At 46.2% G+C, this 26340-nt stretch overlaps 1 protein-coding gene across 3 annotated transcripts in view; it reads right to left on the bottom strand.

Annotated features, from left to right (window-relative positions):
* Ptpn21 (protein tyrosine phosphatase non-receptor type 21) overlaps nt 1-26340 on the bottom strand; it is a 58986-nt gene that overhangs the window by 8139 nt on the left and 24507 nt on the right. For all 3 annotated transcript variants that reach the window (XM_021663981.2, XM_021663980.2, XM_021663982.2), the window contains exons 3-13: nt 25850-26019; nt 21479-21576; nt 20107-20174; nt 19323-19393; nt 16935-17022; nt 16203-16291; nt 12590-12677; nt 11849-11928; nt 8535-8595; nt 7847-7931; nt 3312-4750 (exon numbers count right to left, since the gene is read on the bottom strand). In XM_021663981.2, the coding sequence (XP_021519656.1) occupies nt 3312-4750; nt 7847-7931; nt 8535-8595; nt 11849-11928; nt 12590-12677; nt 16203-16291; nt 16935-17022; nt 19323-19393; nt 20107-20174; nt 21479-21576; nt 25850-26019 (2337 nt within the window). The remainder of the gene's footprint in view (nt 1-3311; nt 4751-7846; nt 7932-8534; nt 8596-11848; nt 11929-12589; nt 12678-16202; nt 16292-16934; nt 17023-19322; nt 19394-20106; nt 20175-21478; nt 21577-25849; nt 26020-26340) is intronic.

Here is a 26340-nt window from a genome sequence, read left to right on the forward strand (position 1 = left end):
GAGAACGTGTGTGCTGCTGTGTGTGTAAGCAGAGGCTAGAATAGGGCATCCGTGTCTTCTCTTCCACTCTCTGCCTTACTCCTCCAGACAAGGTCTTTCTCACCAACCTACTAGGATCCACCTATCTCTACCACACAACGCTGGCATTGCAGGCGGCCGCAACCAGGACTAGCTTTCACGTGGATGCTAGGGATTTGAACTCAGGTCCCTCTGGTCGCACAGCAAGCAGTCTTTAACTCAATGGGCCATCTCTCCAGCCCCTAGGATATTTTTAAGTCATAGTGCATATTGCCTGTGAGCTTCCCACATAAGGCAATTCAGACTTAGAATGGACAGAATCCTGGGTTAAAGCTCAGCGTGAAAGTAACTAACATCGTTCGTTCAGGGAAGTCTTCCCTAAACAGAAAAATAGAAAAAGACAGTGGGGAGGCACGACATGGAAAGACACAAAGACTAACACGCCCTGAATCTAGCTGTGCAGACAACAGTGCTGTGCTGCAGTGTTTAACAACTGGCTTCCAAGAGGAGACGTTCTGTCTTCACGGCCAAGTTCATGGCTCAGACACTTCCCAATCGCCCAAGGGTATCATACGGCTCCCAGTATTCCTAAAACCTCACAGATCCTGCTAGCCAGTATTAGCTGACTCTAGTTTATCTCTGCCTGAAATGCAAACACCCCACACTGACAAGCCAGGTCAAGGTGGTTCAAGGCCAGCTGTGATGATCCCTTACCAGGCCCACGGTTTTCCGAGCAAAGTCTCAGGGCTTCTTAGGTGAAAACCACACTGCCTGAGCATAAAAGGATGTGTCAGCAAGCCAATCTTTATGCAGATGTGTGAGCACCCAAACCAGTCTGCCTTAGAGATAACAATCAAGTCCCTGGAGGTGGAGGCTCTGGGTGGGGAACTCTGAAATGGGGAACTTACTCGCTGCTTCTTTACCTTTACCTCACGTTCGCGCCTGTTGTAATGTCGCCATGAAGGGGGCAGCGGCTCCAGCAGCGGGAGCGACCTCCTTAACCCTTGGGAAGTTGGGAAACTAACCTTTAGGTGACAACGCGGTCAGGAGTCAATGCTGACCAAGCACCTTTGGTGTTTTGAAGGGTTATGTTAGTCCCCACGAACTCTCTGAGGTCACCTCATTTACAAATGAGAAAACTGGGTCATGGATGAATATATAGTTTGCCCAAAGTCATCAGCTGCCCTTTTTTTTTTTAATAAAGGAATCAGTGTCAACACAATATAAACAAATTCTCTGTTAAAATTAGTTACACTGAAGCATTTGCTTCAGAAGGTGGTTTCCCATGCCTAATCGCCGTGGGACTTAAACTGACAAATGGACAGAAAGGAGATGACTGTCCTGGGTCACAGAAACCACGGTACGGTGCATGAAGGGTCCTGTCCACTGATGAACTCTCTAACACACATATCATCAAGTAGGTAAAATCCCTGTGCAGACAAGAAAGGGCCAAAAAATTGGTCAAATTATACAACTTTACCAAAAAGTCTTGAAAGATGAGAGAGAAAATGTGTATCTTAAAAGAGAAGCAACTTGATCAAAGGCCTCAGTGTAAGCCAAGCCTGCCAGATGCCATTCAAAATACACTAAGCTTCTCTTAATTCTTTATATTTGTTGAACAATTATAGAGGATAATGGGCAAGCTGTGTTACCTTGAAGAGGTCCAGGGGGATGGGGGGAGGTTGAGGGGTTTGGTCTCTTCAACTCATAGGAAGTTAGAAAATCAGAGGGGACTATGCTCAGTGCAAAGGTCACTGGGAGGAGTCCTGTTGGGCACAACAGCGGCAGCTGTTACTGCACTAAGACCCCAAGGACGGCTTGGGGACTCGGTAGTGACTAAGGATAGCCCCAATCTGTCTCTGCCCAGATACTACTCAGCCTGTAGCTTCCACCACGGCCGACTAGAGCACTGGCCTTCGTACATTAAAATTCCATCCTTAGCTCATCAAAACCCCCCGTAAATCTGTGCCCTTTCTGAAGCTGTGCTTTCTGTGAGTACTGGTCGCCCATAAGCATTATGATCTTTGAGTCCGGCCTGCCGGGGGGACTGCATCTCTTTGAGGCCCTCACACTAGTCTAAAAGTACACATGATTCCTCCTCAGTCTCTGGGTGAAGTCTAACAAGAGATGGCAGAGGAGAACTTCGGCTGCCGCGGCACAAAGCGTCAAATGAATGCATTTACAAGTGAGAAAACTGGGTCAGGGAGTGAATATATAGTTTGCCCAAGGTCACTTAGACTTGGGTCCAGTGCAGGGCATGGGACAACTTGGTGAGGGCCATAACAGGGCAGTGCAACGTGGTGACTCCGAGTAGGCGCACTTAACAAACAGAGCCACAAGTGCTTAGTCAGAGGCTGGGGACTCAGAAGAGACTCCGTGCAGAGTAGCCAGGCTTCCTTGGGCAATTGCTACTCAGTGAAATAGTTCATACGGGATACCTGGACGCAGTACACTGTGGTTATAGGGATAAATAAGCTGGAAATGCCAGGTCAGTCACTCACTGGTTGTATGACCTTGGAAACGTTACTTCATATTTTCCAGTCAGCTTCTCCTTTATCTGTGCAACAGGCTATGACAATGGGCTCATTATACGCTGGGCACAGCAAAGACGAAATCTTTGCACGTGGTAAACGTTCTGAAACGGACAGCTACAGAAAACAGCACTCGCTGCTCTCTTGCATTTTGTTTTAAACGCGTGGGAAGTGCTTCCCCTAGAGAACAGCCACCATGTCTACAAGGGCTTTCTTGAGTGCTCAGCTCACTCGCTACTTTCCCAAGTCCAGAGTCACTACCCCGCCCAGAGAGGTCATGGCTGGATAGTCAAGCTGGGTCCATTCTTGGCAACTACGTAAAAGGTAAGGACCTGCTGTCTCCACTTGAAAACTCTGAAGAAATGCAGTTCTGGGGTGCCTTGTCACCCACAGTATCTTAAAGGGTAGCTAGCAAAGCAATGTTGACTGGAGAAATGAACTGTCCCGCTCTTCCTCAGCACATTACTAAGCTGACTCGGAGACTCCTTCCATCCCCTTTCACAGGCCTTCTCTCTGCACCCAACTTACCTCTAGCAAAACCACGACCATCCTCATCAGTGCAGTTTCCACATAAACTTGTGCATCCCAAATAGGGCAAAAATCAGAGCTGGGGCAGGGGCCAACAGTTAACAGAAAAGGTAAAAAACTGAAAACTATTGGTACTGAGGGAAGAGGAGATGGGGAATTAGAAGTTGAAATGAAGCACAGATTAGGAGGCCTGTCCTCCACCTCTGAGGCACCTCTGCTCCCGGGCAAGCTTACCCCTAGTGGCGGAAGTCCTTCCACAACGTTCTTCTTCCCAGAGAGGAGATCGGACACCGGCCTTTTCTTGAGGGAGTCCCTCCGAACTCGGTACCTCCCTGAGGTCGTGAGGTCAGACTCGGACATGGAGGGGGTCAGCAGCCCATCTCTTCGGGGCCGATGGGTCTCCACAACCAGGTGGACAGGGCTGATGTCCTTCGTCCTCTTCTCAGGCTCCGTAACGTGGGACTTGGGCTCAAGAATGTGGAGAGGGCCAGCGAGCGGCGTGGCCGAAGCGCAGGGGTAGCTCAGCTGTTGCTCCTGGGAGTAAGCGGCAGTGAGGCGGGGCTCGGACCCAGCCGAGACGGCACGTGCTCTGCCGCTGTCCTCTTCTAAGTCCTCCTCCTCCTCACTGCTGTGTATCAGCATGGTGGCATCCGAAAGGGACTTCTTGTGGCTGTATCTGCCAGCCTCCCCGGTCTCCTCGTGCTTCATTCTGTCGGAGAAGACGCTGGACTGCGAGCCTGCTGAGAAGGTCCGCGGGGCCACGTCTGCTGCGGAGGCGGACATGGTCCTCTCCTTGAGCCTCAGGCCTTCGAAACCATGCGTGAGCCCCGCCATTTCAAGGCTGTTCCTCTTCTGCAGGTGGGCATGCCGGGCCGCGGTGAGGGGCTCGCTCACCTCCTGCAGAGAGTGGGCCACGGGCAAGCTGTCCTCCTGGAAGGTCTGCACCGAGTGATGGACTCGCCGGGTGATGAGGTCCGGATTGCTGCTGCTGATGTAGAGGTGGCGGGACAGGTCCGGGGTGCTGTTGGCAGGCCTCGGGTAAGGGTATGGCGGGGGTGGCCGGTATACCTGTGTCCTCATAATGTTTGGAGCTGGGTAGTCCTGGGCCTGGAGCTGCACATTGGTCAGCTCAGGCACACTGACAGCGCCCACCACAGGTCGCCTCTCGGCAGGGTAGGGGTACGGAGACTGGCTGTGGAAACTGTAGCTCAAGTTGAACGGGTAGTGGGCCGACTGGGGTGAGGTAAGGTGTGCGTGCTCCCGAATCTCGGGCTGGCTGTAGACCAAGGCGTCAGGCCTGCTGTATGCGTAGGAACTGCCGATGTTGAGGTTCCTCAGCGAGTGGCTGTGCCTGTCTGCATGCACCATGCCTCTGTTGAGCTGCTTCATCACAGTCTCGTAGTCGGGGGTGGGGCGGTAGGATGGGGGAATCAGGGCGCTGTGCCGGTGGGATGGGATGTAGTCGGGTCTCATGACGTCACTGCCAGTAATGCTGGGGTTGGAAGACATAGGGGAGGGCTGCAGGTAGGGCTGAGGGGTATTCAAGGAGGTTGTGCTGTGTGCACTGTAGACGCTGCCATTGCGGATGCGACCGCTGAGGTCAATCTGAGTTCTGTCCAGGCTTGTCTGGGAGTGACAACAGAATCCATTCTTGTTGGGCACGAAGATGTTATCTGAGGAGGAAAAAGTTTTAAAAGATTTTGAACACGTATTAAGTTGGACCCATCACTCCAGCCAAATACTGAGACAGGCCCTGAAGGAGCTGGTAAATTTTCCTACTAAAACGACATCTTCAGCTGTGCTGCTGCCCTGCGAGCTTCAGCTTCCTTGCCTACAGGATGGGGCAGGTCTGTCTGCTTAGAGCAAGGTGCTTGGGGTCTGGCCAGATCTAAGTCCAGTATTGAAGGAGGCATTCTGAAGCACTGTGGAACTCAGTGAAGAGACACTGTGGAAAGCACTGAGCCACGATGGGTAAGGATACAACCCTAAGACGCTGAGCTAGGGCGGGTACCAACTATCTATAAACATTGCCTTAACTGGAATTTTAGGTTGTTTGCATAGACTCTTCCTTAACGAAGAAAATTCCACTCTAGAAGGACAACAGGTACAGAGCTTTCCTGTCCAACAGGAGGGTCCCCGGTAGCTGTGATTCCACCAAAGGCCCAATCCCAGAAGAACCAGGCTAAGATTGCTGTAGTTGCCCACAGCAAACCTCCAGCTGAGCAAGACATAAACCCAGGGCTGCAGGCTCAGGCTACTAATTCTACAGCACTGGTGTGCCTGTCCAGGCTAACGGAGGCCATCTCTCCTCCCTTCGACCTACAGCTCACCTGAATTGCCTTATAAGCACTATTTTCAACCCTTAAAAATAACCTTAGCAGTCAAGTCCTGCTGAAATTACTGTTTGTGTACTTCAAAAGCTCCAGGCAATATGATGTGTGATTACCTGCTGGGCAATTTTACTGTGATGTGCACACAACTCTGAGGAGGTCATTCTCATGGCCTCTCTACTCCTCCTGCCAAACCCTGTGCCCTCACCCCGTGCTTCTCCATCTGCAGACCACTCAACCACTGCTAAACCTCCAGACTCCTTCCTCATCACAGACCCCTCACCCAGGTTGTCTAGACCAGTGTGACATCCACCCAGCCAGTGTCCCTGCCTCCGAGCACATAGGACTATACCTCTTCATCCCTTGGTGCCAAGTACAGATGTGTAACTAGTGGCAGGAAGGAGAAAGTGAGCTGAAAGTTAAGAGCCAGTTTGAGGACTTTCTCTTCCCAGCCCTCCAGTGCAGTGTTACAATGGAAAAGGCTCCTCCAGGCTGAGCCCCCCATACAAGCTGGCATGGAACGGAGCAGACCTAACGGGGCACAATGGACAGGGGATCCACTGAGAGCTTTAAACATCAGCACAGCACAGGCAGCCCACCCTGGCTGAACAGTGGCCCGTGGACTGCAGGGTGTTGGGGACAAGGGTGTGTGGGTGGCAGGGCAGAGGGGCAGAGCAGGGTCCGCTCAAACAGAACAAACTGGAGAGGCAAGACAAGAAGCACAGGCTACGGGAAGGCTGAGGAGCGCAGACACAGGCAAGGGATGGCCGCACACAGCACTGAAGTCAGCTGGGAGCCTTGTGTCAGGAGACGTGGGGAGTGTGAGGACAGAAGACGCAGCTCACGGGACGTGACTGCTACTGGGAGGAATGAAAGGCTAATGACCGGTGTTGGAGCAGCAGCAGGGGACAGGGAGAAAGGGATATGGAAAGGATAATGCATAATCTTACAGGTTATGGATATTTAGCTGACTGGGTGAAATTACATGCAGCTTAGAAGCCGAATAACCAGGAGACCAACTTCATCACAATAAAGGACCATCAAAACAGTGAGAAACGGGGAATGGATGGAAAACAGGGATGATGACAGGGTGAAAGAGAAGGAGAAACTGAGTCATTGTTATAGGAACTCTGTGAAGGAGCTGCTGTGGAAGACACCAACAGGAAAGAAAAAGGCCACAGACAGGCCTTGTGACACCACCTAATGCTGACAGGAAGATGACCTATGGGTACGGAAACCCCTGAAAGGGAGTAAGAGGGAATCAATGCACTGGAACACAGAGACACTCTCAGATAAAGTGTAGTGAAAAGGGGGAAGACAGAATAGCCCAAATCATCGTGTGAAGAGAGAGGTGAGAAAAAATGGCAGGATCATCATAGACTGAAGTGGGGAGATGAGCAGAAAGGACACAGGAGGCGGAAGCCTTGTCCCCACAGCTGGAAGGCTATGATACAAGTACGGACACGCATGTGCAAAGACTAGAGGACAGCAGTGAGACGGTCCCAGAGGACACTGAAATCACACCAGAGCTCTGCTCCCCTACTGCCTTCCTTACTGTGGGGACATCCTCAACTTTGCAGAGAAGGCCACAACTAGGAGTGCAGGCAACACACCTTCTTTCTGTCCCTTCATGATGGGCAATGGACCCCGCTTCCAAACAGCCTCTTCTCTTGCGCCATAGCACGCAACAGCCATTACAGCAGACCCAGTCATAGACCTGCCTGGAACTGAAGAACTCCAGACATCTAGCTAGATCCAGAAAGCTCTTCCAGTGCCTGCGACAGGACGGACAGCTTGCTAATCCATGCTCTCTTAGCAAAATAACTGTGATCAAATTATGAGCAAATACCTTATTTCTACAGTTAGACCCCAAACCTCTTTATCCCGAACTGCTCGTCTGCTTCCGCCTCTTGGCCTTCTGTGCAGTTAGATGCACTTTATAGACAAATGTTACACAGATGGTCACGATTCAGCATGGAAGCACTGCTGTGCATACGTAACTGCAGCAGCAGTGACAAGAGCTTAAAGCATCACAGCAGGACATCTCAGGCAGGGATAAAACAAACACTAGTCTGGATGTCTTCTGTGACAAAAAGAAGTACTTCTCATTGCCTGATGTGGTGGCACATGCCTGTAATCCCATCACTTGGCAGACAAAGACTAGACGTTACGGGAAGCCTGGCCTAAATGAGGCTAACAGGGAGGAACCATCTTAGGGAGCTGCCACTGGCTGTATTTGTGGTCATCTGAGCAACACACATTCAAGAAAGAACTTGAATGCGATGGCTTCTTCTGTGATTCCAGGGTGGCTGTAAATCAGGACAACAACTTTGGGCACAACCGTAGTAAGAAACCATCCAGACTTCAAGATCTCTAGGCCTTTGTAGAGTTATTCATAGCAACAACTGTGCACGGCTTTGCAGGCTCGGTGTACTTTACCTTGGGAAGAAGCAAATGGCTCTGTATAATGTCCATTATAATGCAGCTGGGGTGGGGGAGGCATCGCATAGGGCTGGGGTTTAGGCTAAGAAATGGAAAGTTGGACATAGAGTTAAAACACATTGCCCGTGTGAAAAAAGGTAAAGTCATTCTTTGCTGGACTCTCTCACTAAAAAAAAAAAAAAACAACAAACCTCTATGGGAGTTAAGTGTATTATAAATGGAAAATAACCAGGAAGAGGAAAGAGGTCTTAATGTATCTGTCATTTCCAATGACACGTGGCAAAGCCAAGCCCTGTGCACTGACACCAAGGGTACTAGACAGCACACGAAAGTCTACATCCATAAAGTTAGGAACAAGAAGGAATGGATGGATACAAACCTCCTTGTCTACATTCATGAACAGAAAAAGCTTTCATGTACTATTGTCAACCCTACAAGACAAAGTCATCAAATAAGTGAAATACCTACTTGGGATTTCTGACTAACCACTTAAAATTCATTATATTTAGTTATCTAGTATTTAAATGTGTACAATAATTATTAAGTTGAACATATGGAGGTCACTTTCATCATCAAACATCGACACACTTTTGTGGTTCGAATTCAACATACTGCCCAAAGTATACTTTAATTAAAGACAGTGACCTCACTAAGAGAGAAGAGGTGGTCACGTTCCTTCTCTTACCAGAGACATCCTGGAAGATGAGCCCCTCCTGACTGAATTCAACGTGGCAGTCTGAGTTTGCCTGTGGGAGAAGACAACAATAAACATGGTTTAGGAAGGAAGCCGTGTGGTAACTCCAGCACGCGAGAGGCTCAGTGTGCTGGAGTTCGAGGCCAGCCTGGATGGTATCTGAACTACAGGCTGGTTAGGATACAGACAGAGTGACAAACCGTCTTAAAACAACAATAACAAAAAGATATACACAGGTATGTTCTACGGCAAACGACAAAAGGACAAACATGCCATAAATTACAGAGAAGAGATTCATTGCTTCCTTATGTCGGACTTCATAGCCTTCCCAGAACAAAACAAACACAGACTTCTCTGTTTGGACACACACACACACACACACACAAAGACAGACACACACACACACACACACACACTTTCTTGCTAATTTTGATAATGCCCATAATTTTGTCAAGAATGTTTTGCTTTACCATCTACTCCTGGCTCAAGAGCTTGTGTGATACATAACTGATTACTAACACACTCTGTGACAATTGTTAATGCTCTACAGACCATATATATTCATTGACTCAGAAAATGTGCCAGAAACAAGTCTCTTTTTTTTAAACCAGCATTATTCTTAAAACTCTGATAATGGCATCTGTATTACACTCTGAATGTTAGCTTATTTTTACAAGACCTTTAAAATGAAAAGAAAACGCTTAGACATGAGGATCCGAACATCAGGTGATTCCTATACACTTTCTTTAAGCAACTTCCTTTCCCACACCTGGAGAATAATGTACATCTTTTTTCTTTTTCCTTTTTTTTTCCTTGAAGTGAACGTTATTGTACAGCTGTGTCTATTTTCTAAAAGACACTTTTATCTTTCCAATGTCATGGCAAGTATTCAAGCCTGTAGGGGTGTGTGTGGATCTTCTCTAGAATGCCCCTTACATATACAGAAGACACTGATTTCTGTTACTTTGAAGCTTACTTTGCCTCTGGTGACCAGCCATGGTCAGGCCTAGGTTTAAAGATGACTGTGTTCAGTCAATCACTGGCTGGCCATCAATGTGGTGAGCTTTTAAGAACACCAAAGCCAGGTGTGGTAGTGCATACCTGTAATCCCAGCACTTGGGAGGCAGAGGCAGCCAGAATTCAAGGCCAATCTGGTCTTTAGGACAGCCAGAGCCACAGAGACCCTGTCTCAAAACAGTGCTCCCCAACACCCTCAAAAAAAAGCATAAATAAACAGGTAGGAAAAAGAGCTACTGCTGAGCTTATCAAAATACCTAACAATATCTGCACATCTGGCCAGCTGGGCAAGAACACACGTCTTCAGTGTGTACAGATTCCAAGAACTGCAGGGCTCAGGAGCAGAGGCAGCCATTCTTACCCACTGGCATCTTGCTGGCAGCATCCAGTGGGAAGGGAAAAGCAGAAGCCATTTCTGTTGAAAACAAAACAACAGAGCCGGACTGGAGAGATGGCTCGCAGTTAAGAGTACTCGCTGCCCTTCTAGAGGTCCTGAGTTCAATTCCCAGCAACCACAGGGCGGCTCACAACCATCTGCAGTGGAATCTGACTCCCTCTTCTGGTAGGTCTGATGTAGGCAACCTTTCTAACAGTCTGCCTGTTTTTCTCATTGTTCTCAGTGCAGTTCAAGGAGAGGCTAGCCAACAACAGGAAACAACTGTTGGCTCTGCTTCTCGAACTCTTGAGATGCTTTCTGTGCTAGGCACTGAGAAGTGAGGCAGCTAAAACTCCTTAGAATGACTGTTAGAATGTGTACACTGCAGAAGATAACAAGTGGCTCTTAGCGTAAGCAAAATGCATGATATTGCCTGGTGAAACTGTGCTAAGACTGCATGTGGTTATCTCAATCTGAACGACACCATCAGGCAAGTCCAGTTATTATCACGGTTACAAATGAGGAAAGTGAGACTTAGATTAGGTAGATCACACCTGGTCACATGGCAAACAAGTGGTGGAACCAGCATCTGAACAAGCAGGTCTGCTGGATGCCTGACTGGAGGCCCAGACAATCGTTTTATTTTGACTATGTCCCTAATCCCAACTAAGTCATAAGTTCCACAGAGGAGAGGACACACTCTTCGAATGGTCTGCCCCTTTTTCTCATTGTTCTTCTGAGTGTTCACGGAGCACATGCCTGAACATATGAAGCCCTCAAATGTGTGTTGAACACGTGAATGGCGCAGTGAAGAGGGACAGAAGTCAATGTTCATTGATGTTCAATACACATTTCCCAGGAAGGTGAGCTGCTTCAGAGGGTAAAAGCACGTGTGTGTAAGCCTAACAACCTGAGTTCGATTCCTGGATCCTTCAAGGTGGCAAGAGAGAACCAACTTCCAAATGCACTCAAATACACACACACACACACACACACACACAATTAATCTATTAACTTAAAACTGTAAAAGTTGTCTCACTTGCTCTGTGAGCTGCCTCTTTTCAGTGGACCATTGGTTCATTCACAGCTAGCAAAGGGCAAGTGCTGATCATGTGTTAGATGGTGGAAATACCTCAGGATATTGTCTCAGTGACTTTCCTTAACAAAGTGTTTGTTCCTTAACAAAGTGATGAAAAACAAAAGCCCCCTCCCCATTTTAGGGTGGGCCAGAGGTGAATGTCCAGGCTGCTCCAAGGTCACTGACATGGCTCTAGATCCCTGCCCCACTGGATCCTTGCCACTGTGGGCAAAGCAGAGATCGAGCCAGACACAGGAAATACTGAGGTGAGGGACTGTATTCACGGAAGTTCATCTTCATCTACCCAAGCACCTGCACAGAAAAGGAAGCTGCCTCGCTCCAACTCCAGCAGAGCTCCCTGTCCGCAAGCCTAACAGGGCGGGAGACCCACCCCCCACTGTGGGGGCCTGTGGTGATCCCTATTCTCTCCTACTCCTTTCCACCCTGCTCCTTCCAGGGACTGATGGACTCCGAGTCCTCTTCACTCCCCTGAGGCCCGGAAACCAGAAGGGAAGGAGGATGCCACATCTTTTCCCAGTCACAATGAAAACGTAAGAAAAGGAAGGAAAAAAAAATCCCTTTCCAAAAACAACAACAACAAAAAAAAAAAACCCTTCAAGGATCATAATGGTGAAAGGTGCTTGTGCCAAGTTCAACAAGTTAAATTCTATGCCTAGAACCCACACGGCGGACAGAATGACTCCCCAAGTTGTCCTCTGGCTTTTACATTCGGTCCCCTGACACACATGCAAACAGAGAAGGAAATCAATGGAATTTAATTTTTTTTTCATTGCCGAATGACTTCCTACAGTTTCCACGGCAGGAGATACTCACAGGGTACACTGGTTTAGTCTGTAAAATTTGTGCCGTGCCACACACAGCCTCCACACGTACTTTGCTGTTTCCATGTCCTCCTGGCAAATGAAAAGACACACAGAGTAGCAAAGAGGCACACACGAAAGAAAACACCTCTAACGCAGAGCTACCCGAGAACAAGACATAGTCGCCTCCAGCACTCCCCACCCACCCTCTCATGTCCCAACCCTGCAAGAAGCTTCTGAATGCCGTGAGGATGTGATTGGGAAAGCAAATAGATCTGTTCCAACAGTGTAGGCGAACAGTTTCTAAGTGATTCGGGATCCTAAAACTCATTTAGCTTGAAAAGGTCATGTCTTTATCGAATATCAACTTTTATTCCTGAGAAGCAACGCTCGGAAGACTTCCCAAACAAAACATTTGCTTCTGTGTCTTAATATAACCTTTGTGCAGGCAGCAAGCACAAGTAAGCAGCACTGCCTGGCTTTCTCCTCCACTTCATCTCTTTACACTTAATTCAGAAGTCACTTGGATAGAAGAACACGGACACAAGACTCATTTGCTCAACAGTATTTAACAAGCGACCACCTTCTGCCAAGTGCCGTTTTGGAACACTTAAAATATAAATTTATATCGTATAGACTTGTGAAAGCACTATGTTACTGCCACACTTCCCACCCCCTACATGAAAGAGAACTCAGAGACACTAAGTCGCTAGCCTTTGTGAGAGTCCTCCCGTGATTCCCAGTGCACACTCACAGTTTGAAACTGGATGGTCTCCTCTTTATTTGCCAGCTCTAAGGCAAAAAAGGACCTGTTGTGTGACATGTTAGCAATGTCGTGCCACCTACGGAACAACAGAGAATACTGAGTGCACGTATCACATTGAAAGATGCAGCACATCATCTTTCCTTAAGCTTGGTACATGAGTTAATCGTTTATTTATTTATGTATAAACACATATACAAATATATACACGTGTATATATTAGTTTATAGCCAAGTTTATACTCTTGTTTCCACTTCTGTGGGAGCTGAGTAACCTCAGCTTCCAGCCCTGGCCACCTTCCATCCTGCCTCCTGTCACACCTCCCCCGCTCCCATTATGAACTCTGACCCTCTGGAGCTGGAAGCCAAAATAAACATCCCTAAGTTGCTTTTGGTGATAGAACTTTATCGCAGCAATGAGAGAGTAAGTAATACACCTAACTTGCATGATCGGCTTAACACTCAAAGATCTTTACGGTAGCTTGTTGCTCATGCCTCAACTACTTATTGAACAAACATTTTAAAGGGCATCCACTATCACAACGATAATAATTGTACGAGGCCTAGAGATACCAAAATCAGTCTGGTGACGGACGGTCCCTGAAGGGGTACTTGGGAGGGGGGGTGAGGACCAGACAGCACAAAAGCAAACATACTGGTGAGCGGTGAAGGCAAACAGGCTAAAGGAAGGAAGGGGGGAGCGACAGAGGTGCACTCTGAAAAGCCACGGGTGAAGAGAGAGCTAAGTGCTCAGAAATCAAGAGGTGAATTATTCCCGAGTCTCCTAACTTTAGCATCTTCAGCTTTTAGAGACTGGGTTTGGTTTTTATTTCCTAGCTGTGTGATGTTATCAGGAGGAAACCGACTCCGGAAGATGTTTCACAGTGCTGGGCCTCAGTCCTCACAACCACTGGGTATTGGAAGTGTGACTAATTCAGGAGACTCGTAAGCTTTGAAATAGTTGGAATCAGTGGTTGCGCAGCCCTAATCCGAAATCCAAAGCTCCTGAGCATGAAGCACTTCGAGGGTGGACTCTTGCCCCTCACCTGCCAGTGTGGGGATGCAAACCCAGGGCCTCGCATACCCAAGGCAAGTGCTTTACCTCTGGGCTCTATCCTTGGTCCCCCACATCTCTGATTGGGGATTTTTTGACTCAGGGCGTTCAGCTTGTGTTGTATTTATTTAGTTAAAAATTGTTAGATCAAAGTTAATTTACTGACTTAACGCTCAGTTGTTAAAGCTAAAGACTTATTTGCATCAGGTTAAATGAGGCAGATCTGAAAAGTCCTATGCAGTGAAGAAAGCAACTGACTGAGTTCCCAAGGCTTCTCTATGGCCTCTGGATACAAGTCCTGTTGTGAGTGAGCCCTGATCCAGTCCCCTCTCCCCGTGGCCCCAGCTCAGCATGTCGGGAAGACTCGCTGTAACCAGGCTGGGGACAAGAGCCCAGTTGCCACAGGAGGCAGCCCCGCACAGGCAGTGCAGTGTGGGAGTGGGGCTCTGTTCCCACAGCCACGTCTACTCTCTGTAGCTACTGTCACTCTAGGTAATTCAGGACCCAAAGGCAGCAGAGCAAAGCCAGAGAAGGAAGAGAGGTCATCTTAGTGAAAAAGTCCTTACTGGGGAAGACCAGTTCTCAAAAGTAAAGTGAAAATAGAAGAAAGGAGCTATGGGGGGGGGAGGGCAATGGAATGCAGTGCTTAAGAGCCCCAGCTTAAGTAGAGAATCTAAGTTCTTGTCTAGCTGTACCTGTCAGTGGGGCAACCTTGGACAAATCCCTTGGCTTTTCTAATCCTCCACTATCTCGTGTGAAAAGTGGTGGTAATATGTGCCACCGTGAGTTATTATGAAGATGAAGATTACATGAGAAAATGCAGAGAAAGCAGTCAACACAGTATCTGGTTCCTGATAAATTACACTCAATGAAAACAACAGACAGAAGTGATAGGATTTGCCTCACTGCTTGATGAAAACAATATAAACCTTCTGTTTTGTTTAACTCGATAAAAAAAATATAGAGCAAAAGAGCATATTTATAAAAATCATAAAACATTTTCTATGACTATAGATTTTAAGGAATTATATATAAGAAATTATATATATATATGGAATTATACATAAAACATGACCTAATTTATGATATTTAAGATATAAATGGGAGAGATGACGTTTGTGCTGATCAGAAACTTCTCCCCTGCTGGCTAGCTTCCATGGTAGCTGAAGGTGATGTGCAGGATGCTGAGAGGGAAATCAACAGTCTTACCCAGCTATGACTGCTGCAGCTGCAGTGACAGGCATGGCAAGATACTGTTACAGGTGCGGTAGTGGCACAAATGTCATGGGGTCACCAACCGCTTTCTGGCTGAATTTAAAGCTAATCTGTGGGGCAAGAAGAGACACCCTCATGCCTCGTACTATAATAAATCTGACAAGGACCTATGTTTGGGGGAACCCACTGGCCCCGGGGAGAACCTACAATTTTGTTAAATGGTCATAGTGTCAAACTGCCCTCCAAATCGGTATCTCCACAGCTATCAATTAGTGCCGCCCTCAGACCTCCATACAGATGTTTCTGTCTGCTATGGATGGTAGGTATTTAACACAGAAACTCGGGCTGCTCAAAGTGCAGAGAGTAAATGTCTGTGGAGTAGTCAACCACAAATAAAATATCTATATGACACACATACACCAAGGCTCGGGAGCATCCCGGAAGAAGAGGAAGACAGATTATAAAAGCAAAGGCCATGGAAGAATGGAGTGGAACAGTGTCTAGACACTAGAGGAATGCTGACATTTGCGAATGCATAGCAGCTGTGGTTGCCTGTACAAGATCAGACCAGACCTGTCCCCACCCCAGCTGAGGAGCTACTGACAGTTGACAGCTTTTTGGGGAACACAATGCAGTCTCCTTTAAGGGTATGGCCTCATACCCATGAGTATATAGACTCCATGAGTTTATATTATGTACATGGATACCAAATTGGAGATTACATTCAAGAGAAGTTAGAGGGAGAAATGGAATGAGCATGGCTCAAAAACATTGTATAAAGACATAAAAATCTCAAAGAATTAATAAAACATTGTATGTCCAAAAACTGGACCACAGAACACTACAAAGTGAGCTTAAGCCACCTGTGAATTCACGTCTCAGAACCTGCACTATCAGCACATCCTTACCCCTCATTGTGCCTCCCCGCCTCATACACTCCAAGATTCGTACAAATGAACAACGTCGGTTTTTTATAACTGGAGGGAAAACAACTTTACAAAAACTGAAGTTTGCCAAGATGTTGGCATTTTCTTAACTTTGTTATAGAACTATATTCAAAAGAAAGCCTAGATTTTCCACAGTGAATAAATAGTCTCAGAAACCAGAGCTCAAGTGAAAATATCCCCATCAAAACAAAGAATGGCTTCTCTGTACAAGCAGGCTGTCACTACAAGCACTGTGTTCCTGCATATGTGGTTTTGAAGATAGTAGCATGTTAACGAAGCGCTGTACGTGGCCGGCTTTAACTCTAGAAGGAATATCTTCATTTTCCAATGGGTACTGAGGAAAGACATGTCAACAAGAACAAGTGTTAGTATTTAAAACAGAAAAATACCTGAATACCACAGGAGGCCTTCCATTCTTGTGTTTCACAAAGATGCCATCAAGACAAGCACCAATGGATATGTCACTCCCTTGGCTATCCTAAAAGGAGAGAAGAAAGGAAGAAATTCCTGGGGAACGGTGCCTAAGGACGAATGCATCCACTTCCCTAAACCTGTTTCCCTCATAAATACTGTCCAGAAGACCTACAGGCTCAGAAAGACTTATTATCTTACTAATAAGCATGGAGCTAGAAGGAGTGTGGACTCTTTTTAAAAAATATTTCTGTTAATACATTTACTTGTTTATTTTGTGTCTGGTACACACACGCCACGGTGCACAGGTAGAGGTTGGAGGACAAACTGTGTTTTCTCCTTCTACCATATGAATGCCAGCATCAAGCTCAGGTCTACAGGCTTGGTGACGAGTGCCTGAACCCTCACAGCCACATTTAGGATCTTAAGAACTCTATTTCCTAACCCTACCAAAACGCAGACTACAATATAGGACTGCGTTTAACTACAAACTTCTGGTCACAAAGACCTCAGCCATGCTATTTTCTCAAATCCCAAGCGACCCCACCCCCGGTTTGTTTGTTTGTTTCTTCTTCTTCAACAAAATCTCACCCTGTTTCCTATTCTGTTTTCAAATGATTCACCTACCTCAGCCACCAGAGGAGCTGCAACTACAGGTACACACAGCCTTGTCCAGCTTGCTAAGCTTGACCGGGGCTGGGCATACTCACCTTGGCAGGGTAGCTCTCTTCTCCATAGCCATCCATTCTCTCTACTTCCTGCATGTACAGCATTTCGGCTTCGGGAGCTGTGAGCCCTCTGCAATCCAAAAGATGTTCATGAGATGGCTCCCAAATCTAAACTTTTAAATGCTTTTCTTAAAAGCTGTGCATCAGTTTGAAATAGGACATTATAAATATTTCACGCTTCTAAGCATCTATAATTGGTCATATTGATCTCTAATATTTATCAAAAACTATGAAGCACTGTGCTAACTGCAGAAAGCAAGTATATCTAACCTTACGCTTCAGGCAGGTAAAAGGACAGACAATCAATAAAGCAGCAAGATATCTTCATGGCAAATTCAAGAGTTTTTTTTTTAATAAGAAGGTAGTTGATTAATTATCCTAAAGTATCAGGAAACACTGAGAATTTGGTTTAGAAACCAAATGATGGGGCTGGGGAGATGGACACATGGTCAAGAGCACTGGCTGCTCTTCCAGAGAACCTGGGTTAGATTCCCAGCACCCACACGGCAGTTCACAATCATCTGTAACTCCAGTTCCAGATCTGATGCCTTCTCCTGACCTCCACAGGCACACACATGGTACATTTACATACAGGCAGGCAAAACACTCATATATATCAAATAAGATGAACACATCTTTTTAAAAAATGTTTTTAAAGACTAAATGACAAATTTAAGAAACAAGGGCAGGAAGAGGCTACGTGCAGATCCCGGTTAGTTCCGGTGACTGCAGAGAGGTGAGGAAGGAAGGACACTTCGACGCATCGACCCACCTCTCCAGCCTCATCGGCTGCCCCTCTCCCATGTGCCCAAGGCACCTCACACTGTGCCCACCCCAGGCTCTCCGCACTGCTCTGAATACTGACTGCCTCACACTTCTGCACCTTTGTGCACATAGGTCCTCCTCATCATGTACCTGTCATCCACACCTGGACAAGGCAATCACTAGTTTCCTCAGGGCTCAGGACCCGACCACTCCTCCTGCCAGGTTCCCTGGGCATCCCCAGTACTCAGTCCTGCCCAGTGCAGCCCTAACACATTCTCTCTACGCCTGCCCCACAGGGCACGGTGTTCTATTACTAACTGCTATCGCAGTGGGCTGTGCTGACTATCCTAAGATTGCTGGGAACACATTCTCGGAAGGCAGAGAAGTGTTCTATTTATCTTTAAAGCCAACTGTCCAGCCTTCTGTCTCATAAGGAGAGAAAGTACTTATGGGTTCCTCAGTCCTATTATTTAAGGGACAGTAAAAATGGATGAAATGATAAAAATCAGGGTAATGTGTGCCTCAGGGCTCAAGTGCACTAGGGAAAAAATGGTTCATGTAGACATGGAGGTAGAAGGGTAGGATTAGCAATTTTTAGAGAGTGAGAAAATCCCCTGAGCATTTGGGAAGGAGTGCAGAAGGAGATGAGAGTGTTGCTTTTGGAAGGTTACTCTTTTGCGACCAACAGGGGCAGAAAGAGACTACGGCCAAAGACTGAAAGTTAAAACCAGGCATAGATATTTTCAAGTCACTTCTACCATATGTCAGAGACCTAAGCCATTCTGAGCTTAGTTTCCTTCATCTCTAAGATGAAGGCAATATCCTCCTTAAAGAACACTGGAGCTATCAGAGCACAGTGATATAGAAAGCATCAGGCTTAGAGTAAAAGCTGTCATCTTAGGAGATCCACCATCACGAAAGTCAGCTTGGACCAGCAAGGTGGGTACATGCAAGGATAGCCAGGGCGACAGATATGAGGACTCTTATCCTAGCTCGCCAGAGGAAGGAAATTCCACTTCCAAAAGCATACAGAGGAGCAATGGCCGCAGGGATGCATGCTGTGATCCCAGCACAGGGAGGTCAAAGGTGGCCGGATAGAGAGCTTGAGGCCAGCTGGGTTCTCAGTAGTCTCAAGGGCAGGCGATGTACGTAGCTCAGCAATAAAGTATCTGCCTATTATGTACAAGCCCCTGAGTTCAAACTTTAACACCATTTTAAAAAAGGTGGAAGGAAGGAAGGAAGGAAGGAAGGAAGGAAGGAAGGAAGGAAGGAAGGAAGAAGAAAGCACCCGGAGGACTGAATTGTAGAAGACAAACTCCGTTAATCACGTACTATTTTACACAGGTTTAGTTACTATCACACTTTTAACCCATGAAGTGGCGACCTGGCACCTTCAGTCCTGGACGCTTTCACTATCCTCTGCCTCCTCAGCGGCAGAGCAGACAGTAATTGAAATGACAGGGGGTCGCACGCACTTACAACAGTACTTGGCACACAGTGAGTGTTACTTAAAGCAGCAAGCAAGCTGCAGTAAAGTTCCCAACTTAACACACAAAGCGCATTTCAAATTCAAGCAGCCATCAGTTGCGTGTCTTTTCTGTGTACCTGTATTTCTGATGCAGCAAAGCCACTTTTTTGGTTGCTTCTTCCAGCACTTTTTCATCCTGTAGCCACCCCTGAAGGAAACACACAGCAGTGAGCACACACACACTCTCTCTCTCTCTCTCTCTCTCTCTCTCTCTCTCTCTCTCTCTCTCTCTTAGGAGGAACCGCTGCTACTGGCCTTGACTTTCTCACTACAGACAAAAGTCCGACCAGTACTAACACTGGGGAGCCTTTGTACAGCCATGATGCATCTAATGAAGCAAGCGGCCTCTGCTCAGGGGCCAAAAGAGTGGCCCTGCCTTCTCGGCTCCAACCAGGGAAAGCTTCGGCTGAGTTTTAAGGTTGGTAACATCCACAGCCCAGTTCCGAGCTCAGTGCTAACCCCCTCAGAACACCCTCCTCAGCTGTTTCACTGAGATGTTCACACCTATTTCCTCAACGGTAACTTTAGAAAGTGGAAGGCAGGCTTTTAACACTGACAAGTCAGGTTCAACCCAACATTAACTATGCAATTCTCCAAAACCAAATCCCTCTTAGGCTCAAAACCAAAGGTAAAAGAATGTCTTTGTGCCTCACAGGAGCCAACACCCTTCCATTCTGTAAATTTACTAAGACCAAGAAGAGTACAGTGTCAAAAGACCGGCACATGAGATGTTTACAGTTGGGAACTAACTTTACAATGCTAGTCCCACTTAGAACGTCTGTCATGTGGGACAATCAGGGATTACCAAGAGTATATGAATAAACTATGTATAAAAAGGCCCAATGCCAAAAGAAGTCTTACCACAGGGAGCAAGGCAAATTTCTGAAGAAAGTCCTGGGATTCATACTGGTCAAAGTCACCAAAATCAGCTATACAAAATGATAAACATTAGCATGTTGATTCCGTTTAATTTTCATGACAACACATTTTCACAACAAAGTGAGTAATACAGCTGGCATGCTTACGATTTGGAAGCCAAATCTGTCTGACAGACAAGAGTGAGCTTTTAAAGTCTCTTTTTAAAAACAGTAGGTGAGTCTGTGCATCTTGGCTTGGAAAAATGTCTATGAAGTGAAGCAAGCCTGCCCTGAATGTGACACATGCTTCCATGCACAGGCAAGTGCCAAGAAGAAAGCAGGTGGGGGAAGGGAATGAGATCCCGGGAATGCATGTTCTCAGGCAGCATATAAGAGGAATGCTGCACCACTGTGTCAGAAGTTTAACTCAAGGTCACAGGTGTCCATGACGGCTAGTATCTGGAAAAGTTTTATTATTTTTTGCTTTTTTCCTTTGTGTTTTGTTTGGAGTTGTGGTCCCACTATGTAGTCTTGATTGGCCTAGAACTAGCTATGTGGTACAGGCTGGCCTTGAACTCACAGAATCCTCTTTCTTGCTAGGATTAAAGGTGTGTGCCACCATGCCCAGCTTAATTTTTCTTTTACTTAAAATCCAGTTTCCATGGTTAAACACCAGTTACCACTTCAAATAATGCAGAAGCAGAAATTTTCCTGCAGCATGATACACATATCAGACCCGTGCAATGTTGAAATAAATAAAAAAAAAAACATTTATGAAACACAAAACCAGTTCTATTGTGAATGAGGATGCTCTATAATCTAGAACAGTTATTTGGGAAACCAAAGACATGGAATGTACTTAAAATACAAGTGATTAAGCCAGGCTTGCAGGCACATGGCAGGAGGCAGAGGCACTTGGATCTCTGTGAGTTTGAGGTCAGCCTGGTCTACAAAGTGAGTGTAGGGCAGCCAGCCTACCCAGAAAAACCCTGTCTCAAAAAACCAAATAGATATAAGTGAATACAATTTCATCAACCTTCTTGATGAAAAGATCAAAATATTAGGATCAAGTAAGTCTTACAGTGAAATTAGCACTTGGCATGTTGAATTCTTTGATATATGCACATATACATGGATGTTTGCGCCTTTGACATGTTACATAATTCATCTTTCAAAAATGTCTACAAATCTCACACTTTACTGAAGTAATCCAAATTGTCTTACTACAAGAAAGGCCCCAGATAATAGCACAGTATTTCACTAATACATAAATACTGTAACAGTTCATATAGAAAATCAGTTACGTTCAGAATCCTTTACTGTTTTCAACACACATCTTAATCTGATAGAATGATCACTTTGCATGCATTGCTTACCTTGAACAGCTAAACCAGCTAGCTGAATGGCTTGTTCTAAGGTACAGGGAAGGTTTCCTTCCAAAATATCTTTCTTCAGCTGCAGGTAATACTGATACCTATTTTAAGAATGAGTTAATGAAACCAGTGTCAGTATAATCTCTGACCAACACTCAAAGCACTTTGCTATAGTTTAGTAGAGGAACATAAGCTGTCAAATGAAACTATAGCCCTAGACGTTTTAAAAAATGCAAAGAATGCCCCTGACAGTTATAAGCACACCATTTGATCTATTTAATGAGTTTTTATTTCTCCCTTGCTTTAATTATTTCAAAGTTAAAATGAGGTGTCAGGGACGTAGCTCTGGGGTAAATGTTTACTTAGCATGTGTGAGCCTAGCTTGATCTCCAGCAAGCCACACACCCCTCAGAGAAAACCAAAGTTAAAGTCATTTATAGGGCAACACACTATCTGTCTTGCACCCTCTAAAACAGCCCTGGCGATCTGTTATTTACAGTGAGGAAAATGTGCCAATCCTGGCCAATCTTGACTTTTAAACCTCTCATTGTAACTTGGTAATAAGGCCTCAGATAGCTATTTACATAAAAACTTCACTAGCTCTGTAAAACTTAAGGAAAATGATTCTTGATATTTCAGATAGGCGATCTTGAAGCTTTTAAAATGTAACCATAAAGAGAATAACTTCTAAAAGACTTTACTATTCTGTAACACAGTTACTTCATCTGCGCCCCCCCCCCATAGGGTGGAGTGGATCTAAGTTTAAATTCCAGCCCTCCAATTTAGGATTCTGCATGACCTTGGGCAAGTCATAGTCTGGAGATGAAATAAAGACATCCCTTCAGCGGGCTGTAAGCATCCAAGTGACATGTGTATCACCATTAACAACACTAGACATACGCTGGCGCGCAAGCTGCAGCGAGGATTATCATCAGCAATGCACGGTCAGTTAGTCAGGAGCCTTTCATCGTATCATTTTTCCCTCTGGATGAAGCCCCAGAGTAAAAACGTAATGCTTCCTTTTATTCACTGACGAGGTCAGCGCTAGGACCTCTTACTGTTCGTTCTGCAGCATCACTCTAGACACTGGAGATAGAGTTAAATTTGACCCAGTGACTGCCCGTGCAGTTTACGATGCCACCTGAGTCTCTCTAGGTCCCTGTCTTTGAAAAGTCCAAGCGTAGACCATATCTGAATTCCCCAGAATTCATATGCATTCTTATGTCAGCCCTCCAGCTGGGCTTTAAGTCTCTGGCCTGACCAACACACCATCTACTGAAATAAAAAGAATTTGCGCCCAGCTTTCCCCTTCTACCAGCTAGCAGGCACCAAGGGTGTCTGGCAATCAGCAACTAAAATGCTGGCAATGCTGCGGTGCCAGAGGGGAAAACCTACAACATTCTACATGGCTTTCGAATGCCAAAAGAGACAGCACTTGGGGAGGTATATCTGGTGGGCATGCTCCACTATCATTATGCTAGACTCTCTCCTTACATCAAACAAAAATCCTGAGGTCAACATCCATGACATCCATGGACCAAACTAACTTGGGCCTCCATGTAATCTTCTCTCACCTTAGCTTTGAATATGTCTTATTCTGAGAACCAATTCTTCTATAAAGCTATAAATCGTTCAGTGATGGTTCACTATCCTTTACATGAGAATTTCCTTGTAAATGACATAGCAGGAAAATGCCACATTTACAAATACGTATGCTCCAGAATGGTGAGGCATTAAAATCCACTAAATCATTAAAATTATTACAGGCTATACTAATATTGTTATAAGTAACAAAAAAAATGGACTAGTGTAGTAACCAATGAGGTTACATACTATCAATTCATGAATCTGTAAAAATTCAATCTATCGAGTCAGCATTCATTATTCTCAGATTTTCCTGACTTGTACAAACAAAAATCCCTCTAAGTTCCCATCACATGGGTAAGAGTTTTCTGCTGCCTTATGACTACCTTTTCCTAACAAGTCCTTGTGCTCTGAAGATGTGATCCTGATTTCTGTTCTCTGCCTATTTTCTTAAAGTACTTTTGAATGTTTGTTTTTTTGTTTGTCTGTTTTGTTTTGTTTTTTTCTTTTTTGGGGGGAGGCATTGTTTCACTGGTGTAGGGGGAACTAAACCCAAAGCTTCGCAAATGCTTGGCGAGGGCTTTGCCACTCAACTGCATCTCCAGCCCTGAGTGGGTTTTTATAAGGTCTATCTGGGGCATAACTGGCATGGAAAAAACTACTCCAACATATAGTTTTGACATATAAAAAATATACGAAGTCACGGTTACAGGATAAGCAGCCTAAATACCTATCCCCTGCAAGTTTCTCTGCGTGACGCACATCTGACTATGCCTTCCCCTGTCATAGAGACCACTGTTCTGCTTCCTGACTCCACCGCTCTGAGAGCCACAGCCTGTGCAGAGAGATGTCTTACATTAGGAGGAAGCCCAGTAAGTGTGAAGAAGATGCTGGTGGCAACAGAATATAAGAGAAAGAAGCAGACTTTGTTTTGCAGAGCTGTCACACAAGCCTGTATGGCTGCCCTTGGGGCCTCATTTCAGAACTAGAAGTCTTCTTATTGATACCCAGAACCATACCTAATTCTTACTGAGAGGACTTCTCTACTAGGTCTTCAACACCTGATCAAGGAGCAGTCCTGCCGGCTGAACCCAACAACCCCCTGCTTTTTCACCCACTCTATAGCTCACGCCTTTGTGAAGTAATGTCTGAGCTCTACTCCAACAACAGTTCCCTAACTGGTCTCCTGTCACTTCCAATTGAATTCATAAGTTTTCTCATCTGTAATTTATCAGCTAATGTGAGCGGTCTTTGTTAGACACAAGTTGGATCATTCCACTCCATTAAGATTTGAGAACACCTTCCTCATTGTCCCGTATCTTTATGACTGTATACACCTGGCTTCTAAGCCTCTCCTCTCCAGGTATTAGCTAGGACTTTCTATGTTCCCTGCTTTCCACAAGCTATTCCCCCAACTAGAAGATTCCTTCTAAGGCCTATCAAGAAGTCAGCTCTTTCCCTTTCGTGGTCACATTCTCCACGCCCCAGCCCTGGGAATCTGGAGCTTTAAATGAAATGTTTCTTATCGTAGGACATTGTGACTATTTATGTACATGAACTGCCAGTTCCACCAGACTGTGAGCACCAACTCCAGGGTCAGGCTCAAACGACGGACCTAACAGCTCTTAGACCACAGAATATCTTCAGTAAATGTGTAAGTGAGTTAAGGGGCCAGCTCATATTTTTCCTCCTGGCTTCTACTTACTCTCTTCAATATTTATATTTCAGATCTGTTCCACGGTCCGTTTGTGCCTATCCCTACTAGCTGACCCTTGCCTCTTTGGTTTTCTAGTACCTTCCGATAATTACCTGGCAGATTCAAACAGCATTCCACAAGCATGAGGCAGCAGCAGTTCCTACTATCTGCAGGGCACTACAGCTATTGAATGGAAGGCAAAGCCAAAGAAAACATGGACTTAAGATGTAGAAAGAAGATAAAGACAGGTACGCCAGCAGCCGTAAAAGGAAGCTGTGATACAAACTACCTTAACAGCAAATCCTAAGGTAGCCTGGGGTAGACAGAGTGCACCCCAACCAGGGGCATGCCAGAGCTTCGTGGAGTCAGATGATATGAGACTATGACTGGAGTATGAGAAAGATGTGGGAGACAGAGATAAAAAGGGACATGAAAGCAGAAGGGAAACTGTGTAGGGGAAAGAAAGGGGATTGACGGGATGGGAAGGGACCCAAAAGGGGACAGTAGAGGGGCAGGGGAGGGAATGCACAAAAAGGGCCTTATGTAACCCAGAAGGATGAAACAAAGCAAGATTCCTAGTCCCTCCAGTGTTCATCTTCAGCTTCGGCCCCTCTGAGGGTATTTACCGGCCAATACTCTCCCGTGATAAACACCTTCTCCCGTTGTGTTTGCTCTGTCGCCCGTGTTAGCTCTGACCCCTCTACAGAATACAGCATCCAGGGTCGGCACTGTAAGAACCTGGCCAGTTCCTTGAGGAGAGAGCAGGAGTTTAGGAGCACACGGTTTAAACCCTGGTCCCTCCCATTTCCTCATTACGAGGAACCAGAAACAGAACAACAGAAACATTAAAGAGGTTCTCCCTAGAGTTCAGGCCGGGGTGAATGGATCATCTTTCCCGTGCCTTTGGGCCTAGTGAGGCATAATTCAGTCTGACATACTGCATTCCAGAACCTCCTAGTAATGTGGTGACTAAAAATGTGGGCCGGAGGGCAAAGTCAGTCAGAGGCCTTTATCTCAAGGGCCTTCGCCCTCAGCTGCACCCTTCTGACCTCTCCGCACAGCTTTCTAAACACAGGCGGCAGGGAGCCTCTCACCTGGTGATCTCCTGCTGCAGCTGGGCAACGGAGGGCACGTAGAAGACCACCCCGAAGTAGACGGTGGGCTCCAGCGCGTGCTTGTCCAGCTGCTTCTTGAGGGGCTTCTCCAGGTCCACCCAGCGGCGCTGATTCTGCTTGTTGTAGTACCAAAGGCTGAAGTACGTGACCTGGAAGGGAGGAACGAAGGGCACTGGAGCAGGCAGTCATGCACAAAAAGATTCCGACCGTTTCCGCAGAGCCGGGACCAGGCGGCGGACCAGGCAGCCTCCCACTGCCTCTCAGAAAGGGGCCGTAGCCAAGGCTTGAAGGAGGGGGGGGAAAAAAGAAGCAATGCCAAGCTCCACATACACAATAGTATTCAGGAAATAGATGGGGGAGGGAGACAATTGTGTGCCATTTCTTGACCTGACAACAAAAGTGCTGGGAAAAAAAAAAGAAAGAAAGAAAGAAATTTTCTATTTCCATGCTCACCGGTGTGCAGTGTGGAG

This window comes from Meriones unguiculatus, chromosome 7, assembly GCF_030254825.1.
Source record: "Meriones unguiculatus strain TT.TT164.6M chromosome 7, Bangor_MerUng_6.1, whole genome shotgun sequence".
In the NCBI taxonomy this organism is placed as follows: domain Eukaryota; kingdom Metazoa; phylum Chordata; class Mammalia; order Rodentia; family Muridae; genus Meriones; species Meriones unguiculatus.